General features: G+C 43.4%; 1 protein-coding gene across 1 annotated transcript; it reads right to left on the bottom strand.

The window, feature by feature from the left end:
• Positions 1-4801: 4801 nt before the first annotated feature.
• Positions 4802-5752, bottom strand: TAS2R3 (taste 2 receptor member 3). The gene has a single exon (XM_039234014.1). The coding sequence runs from the start codon at positions 5750-5752 to the stop codon at positions 4802-4804; it is 951 nt and encodes a 316-aa protein (XP_039089945.1).
• Between the last annotated feature and the right edge of the window lie 314 nt (positions 5753-6066).

Here is a 6066-nt window from a genome sequence, read left to right as displayed (position 1 = left end):
AGGGGGGGGGGGGGAGTCAGGACTCTCTCCTGCCCGCCGTGCAATCCCCTTTCTGCCTCCCTCTTCTCCTTCCCACCATCATCCCCTGGGGACTGGAAGAAGCAGGCTTTCACTTCTATCATGTCCTCCTATGTCACCAGCAACACCATACTCTGTGGATTCACTGTCTGAAGACTAGAACTCCATGATGCACATTCTTCACGCTCAACCCCTCATAAGCTAAAATACTGTGGCTAATATTTGTTGTGTATTTACTATGCTCTAGTTGGTAAAATAACTGACATACGTCATCTTATTTGATCCTCACACCAATCCTTTGAGGGTTTTTTTTTTAATAAAATTACCTATTTTATAGTGAAGGAAACTGAAGTCCAAAGAGATTTAGTAATTTTTCAAAGATCATGTATCTAGTAAGTGATAAGGTCATAGTTTTTTTAATGTTTATTTATTTGGGGGGGAAAGAGAGAGAGACAGAGCATGATCAGGGGAGGGGCAGAGAGAGAGAGAGACACAGCACGAGCAGGGAAGGGGCAGAGAGAGAGGGAGACACAGAATCCAAAGCAGGCTCCAGGCTCTGAGCTGTCAGCACAGAGCCCGACATGGGGCTCGAACTCACTGTGACATCATGACCCTGAGCCAAAGTTGGACACTTAACTGTGAGGTCAGGATTTGAATCCAATGTGTTTGACTCCAGAAATAACATTCTTAGTACCTACACTATACATTTTTCTAGTCCAGCAAAATGTAGGAATATCAGAAAATAACATATAATTGTCATTGGCAGTGTTGGGAGTTTTTGAGGTCATCTTCACTTTCTTAAAACAGAACTTCCTGCAGAATATCAACAGAATATCAGACTTTCCGTTCCACCTATCCCAAGGCAAGAAAATCATATACACAACTTTAAGATCTAGACAGCTCTGTTCATTAATTGTTGGGAAAGATCAGGGACACTGTTTAAGGCAAAGAACATTGGTAAACACTGAAACTGAGAAGTGTTGGAATGTATTTGGGGGTGTGTTTTTTTGTTTGTTTGTTTTATTGTTGGTTTTTTTATTTTATGATCCCTCGACACAAACTACAGCTCAATCTCATTAAGGTTCAGGATCTGTGAACTTGGCCCAAGGTATCAGAGAATACTAAAAATGAGAAGCAAGGGCCTCTGGTGGAAAATTGGAAAGTCTCATGAGGCTACTGTCATAAGTTGCTGTTGATTCATGTGTTAATACACCGAAAGCAATACACCAGCGATGCACTGAAGAATGGATGTGTATGGAGGAGAGGCCGGCTGCCTTGGGAACAAAGCAAGTTCTGGCATGGAATTGCCTCCAAACGCAGGGACAATTCTCATCCGCATTCTCTGACCCAGGAACTTACTCACAGTGGGGAAAGCCACACTCTAGCCCTTTGTTCAGGAAACAACTAGATTTAAGAGTCTTATGGGATTTTAGAAAAACTGATTCATTCAAAGTAAAACAAAACAAACAAGATGGCCTCTGAGGCTTTCTCAAAAGAGGGCCTGAGGTATTAAATTCTTCCCCATGTGCTGGGCCTCGCTGAAGAGCAGGCAGATTAGGTGGTACCCCTCAGAGATTTAGAAGACTCTATCCTCTCCAAAATAACCAAACTTACCAGCATTGTGCCTCCAGTAACAGATGAGACTCCTTTCATCAGCAACTCAGCCACTCCCCAGACTCACTTGCTCACTGCCACCCCCAACCTGGATTAACGGCGGTCCCCATATGACTGATGTCATTTAACCAAGTCCGATATTTTCCAGGAGCCACCTACACATTTCTCTGAAAGAAGAGACGGGAGCAGGTGGCGATTACACGCATACGAATCTGATCTCATTTACTCTCAGGGAAGGTCACTCTGCACTCAGCCGGTTGGACTACACACTCCCACTCAGAAGTCTCTGTTTCTACCCACACCCCAGGCCCCAGTGAAACAACTAATAGTGGTAATGTCAGCATGTCCACATGGTGTAACATCGGCACCATCTCTGAATCTGTCAGGTTAAGATAGGATTTAATGGAGCCACACTGGGAACAGAAGAGCACCAAGAACCAAAAATCAGCTAAGCCAAAATCTCCAGTAAAATGTTATATTCAACTAAGAGAGAGGAAACCACCCACACTAAGCTAGAAGGGAGAATCAGGAACTCATGTTAAGCACTGAAGAACCAGAAGGTCAGAGCCAGGCAGAGAAGTCATCAAAGTGACAGAAGGTAGGAACAGGTGTTCATGAGTGAGTGAAGATGAATTCAAAGGTGGGGATCAGTATTAACAAAGCAGGTGCCAATCAAAACAGCATGGATTTCCAGGGCACCTGGGTGGTTCAGTCAGTTAAGCATCCGACTTTGGCTCAGGTCATGATCTCCCAGTTCGTGAGTTTGAGCCTCACATCGAGCTATCTGCTGTCAGCACAGAGCCTACTTCAGATACTCTGTCCCCCTCTCTCTTTGCCCTACCCCTGCTCATGCTTTCTCTCTCTCTCTCAAAAATAAATAATCATTAAAAAAAAAAAAAAGAGCATGGATTCCATGGTTAAACTTCCCTGTGCTGGAAAGCAGTGCAGATTTTTATTAACTACAAAGTACCCATTTCAGAATCCTTACATTTAAGTGAATTATTATATTATTATTCACTTATTATTATTCAATTATTATATTAAATATTTTAAGTTTCAACAGACACTTTTCTTTTTTTTAATGTTTATTTATTTATTTTGAGAGCGAGCAAGCATGAGTTGGGGAGGGGGAGGGAGAGAGGGAGAGAGGGAGAGAGAGAGAGAGAGAGAGAGAGAGAGAGAGAGAGAGAATCCCAAGTAGGCTCCTTGCTGTCAGTGCAGAGCCCAAGGCAGGGCTCAATCTCACTAAACGTGAGATCTTCACCAGAGCCGAAATCAAAAGTCAGATGCTTAACTGACTGAGCCACCCAGGTGCCCCAACAGATAACTTTCTGAAAGAGAATTTTAAGTTATGTCAGAATTAGGAATCTTCCTAGCAGCTTCAAGAGGCAAGACACAATTTGAAAACAAACAGTACAGACCAAAAGACATTTATTCCTGTAACTTTAGAAATGAATACATAAATCCCAGAACAATCCCAAGATTAATTTCTGGTTACACAGGACCAAATGCCAAGTAGTACTGCAATCCTTAATGCTACATCCAAATATGACTTATTCCACAAAATAACAACAACAGCTATAGTTATTGTTTACTCCATCTAAATTCTAAGCACTCTTCATCTGTTAACTCACTCATTCCTGCCTTCATAGCCACAAAGCTCTACACCTGAGAGCCCCATCAGTGACAGAAATCTAGGTTCAGATTTGCCACAGATCCTGTCTATATTCCCAAGTTTGTGAATTCCTCATGATCTTAAGTAATAATAGTCTCATTGACTTCTTGACACTGTTCAGTGATAGGAAGTAAATCAATGCCTGTGTAGTTGTATTAAAATAAAATTTATTAAACTTATAAAAACTGCTTCTATTTTTTAATGTTTATTTACTTTTGAGAGAGAGAGAGAGACAGAATCTGAAGCAGGCTCCGGGCTCTGAGCCCAGAGCCTGATGTGGGGCAAGAATGCATGAGCCATGAGATCATGACCTAAACCGAAGTCAGACACTTAGCCGACTGAGACACCCACATGCCCCTGCCTCTATTATTTTTTATAAAACTCTCAAGTTTTAAACGCTAACATGCACCTGGGTTAATGAGGGGGAAAAAACTGTTTTGATTTTTTCCCAATCTAAAAAATAAAAAATTACTTGGCAGTTGATTAAGGAAGATGATAGCAAAATGATGAAGGAATAGCACTACTGAAGTGAAATGATCACCACCAGACTGGATTGCAGCCTAATATCCAAGGGTCTTAATTCTCGATCCACTGCTTTTGTCCTTGCATAGTGGATCTATGGGAACTATCTCTCATGGGAACTGCCCTTGCTGCACAATTCACTGTCAGTTACAATGCCAGCCTTACCTATTGAGGGCTTCACACAATGCGCTGTGCTACAATGTTGGCACACATTGCCTCATGAGTCTCTAATAGCTTGTGAGGTCAGGGTCACAGTCTGCATTTTAAAATGAGCAAAGAGGGGCACCTGGGTGGCTCAGTCGGTTAAGCATCTGGCTTTGGCTCAGGTCATGATCTCACGGTCCGTGGGTTCAAGCCCCGTGTCAGGCTCCATGCTGACAGCTAGCTCAGAGACCGGAGGCTGTTTCAGATTCTGTGTCTCCCTCTCTCCCTGACCCTCCCCTGCTCATACTGTCTCTCTCTCTCAGAAATAAATAAAACATTACAAAAAAATGTTTTTTAAATTAGCAAAGAGAGGATCAGACAGAAAGTTAAAGTAACTGACCTAAGGCCAAAGGTCTTGCAAATGGACAGAACCAGAATTCAAACCCAAGTCCGTGGAACTGCAGTGCTTTTGCTCTTTCCCTCAAGCTCATTACACTGTTACGACATCGCCTCATCACTGTCAGTATAAACTTTACGTTAAAGCTAATAATCAGCTCATTTTGTGGACAGCGATTAAAATACAATCCATGTCTACACCATGAGAGTGTTCTTACTATACTGAGATTTGCCAAAGACTGTTGAACTCTCTTCCAAAACAACCATGCAAAGAGAAGCCACGAGATGTGTCCCCCACGGGACAAGGCAGTGCATCGGTGTCTCTCTCCTACTGATGTCACGAAACTGGAACCACAAGAGGGTCAGGAAGAGCCCTGTAGTCTTGAGCCAGGCCGAAGGGCTCCCAGGCTCGCACCTGCGCCCTCTGTCACTCTACAGGGAAGAGGGTCCCTTGGATCCAGACTGCAGATGACCAGACTCACACTGCAGCATCCCCACAAACATATGCTTCAGCTTGTTGTTTCCCAGAATGAGAATGAATGAGTGGCCAGCAGGATAAAACATGGTAATAAGTTCTCCGATTATCTTCACCATCTCGGTTTTTGGTATGAAATAACTGGATGAGGTAATTAAAAAGGCAAGGAAGTAAAGCAGGAAGAGAATGAGGAAGGAGAGGATGATTTTGATGGCCCTCTTGTGTGCTTCGGTGCTCGGATCTCTGGAGCTGGCGCCGCTTTGCTGCATCTGCTGCGTGTGCCTCCCCAGGGAGAGGATGAGCAGGAAGTAGGAGGCCAGAGACACAATCAGAGGAGGCAGGTTCCACAGTGTCCCAAGAACATGGATCAATTTATATTCATTTATTTTCTTTCTAAAGTGCTCAGTCACATTCCCTGTGCCATTGATCTCACTGAGAATAGAGTACCTCTTAAATTCATGGATCAGAGACAGGGCACTGGCGCACGATAAGAGCAGTGCACCCAAGATCATCTGTACGACCATCCTGGAAAGTCTCCACTTGAGCCAGAGGAATATAGGGTGGGAGAAATTGGCAATTTTCAGGCAGTAGAGGACACTGAGACAGGTAGCAAGCCAAATGCTCAGGTGGTTTGTAAATGTCCAGAAAATATCAATAATTTGCATTATTATTCCTTCCTCATGCACTTTGGAAAAGAACACCATTAAAACACCATCAACCAAAAGAATCCACAGCAGAATGATCCTGGAGAGAGCCAGGTTAGTGATGATGAAGTCAGACAAAGAGATTGTCTTATTCTTAAACCAGCTGCTGCCATTGACCACCACTATGAAACCATTCCCCAGCATCCCCAGAATGAACTGAGAGGCAGACAGAACCAGAAATATCCACTTGTTGAGCCCTGACATGTCAGCTACTAGGCAGACCTGACGTTGTTCTATTGATGTACAATCTCCGTTCTGACTTGAAATTTTTTCCTGTGAATCTGTCACCTCGCCTTGTTGCTTCACTGTGCCTGTCTCTTGTCTCTGCCCAATTTAGTCTGTTGTAGAGCAAAGTTTAGTGAACCCTCTCTGGATCTTTCAGGTTAGTCTGTCCTCTTCACAGATGCCATGGACTGTCACATTTCAGCTACGACCTAAACTCGGCAACTCTTTGCCAAAATGCAAATGGAGTAGTATCTAATGTCACACAGAGAAGGAAGAGATCTGACTCACAAAGG

The sequence above is a fragment of the Hyaena hyaena genome, unplaced genomic scaffold (assembly GCF_003009895.1).
Source record: "Hyaena hyaena isolate Hyena2069 unplaced genomic scaffold, ASM300989v1 scaffold_82, whole genome shotgun sequence".
Lineage (NCBI taxonomy): Eukaryota > Metazoa > Chordata > Mammalia > Carnivora > Hyaenidae > Hyaena > Hyaena hyaena.
Note: the sequence above shows the minus strand (reverse complement) of the source record. Positions and strands in the feature narration are given on the sequence as shown.

Bases quoted from the DNA above. Each gene is read 5' to 3' on its own strand.
- TAS2R3 (XM_039234014.1), bottom strand. From the start codon at position 5,752: ATGTCAGGGCTCAACAAGTGGATATTTCTGGTTCTGTCTGCCTCTCAG.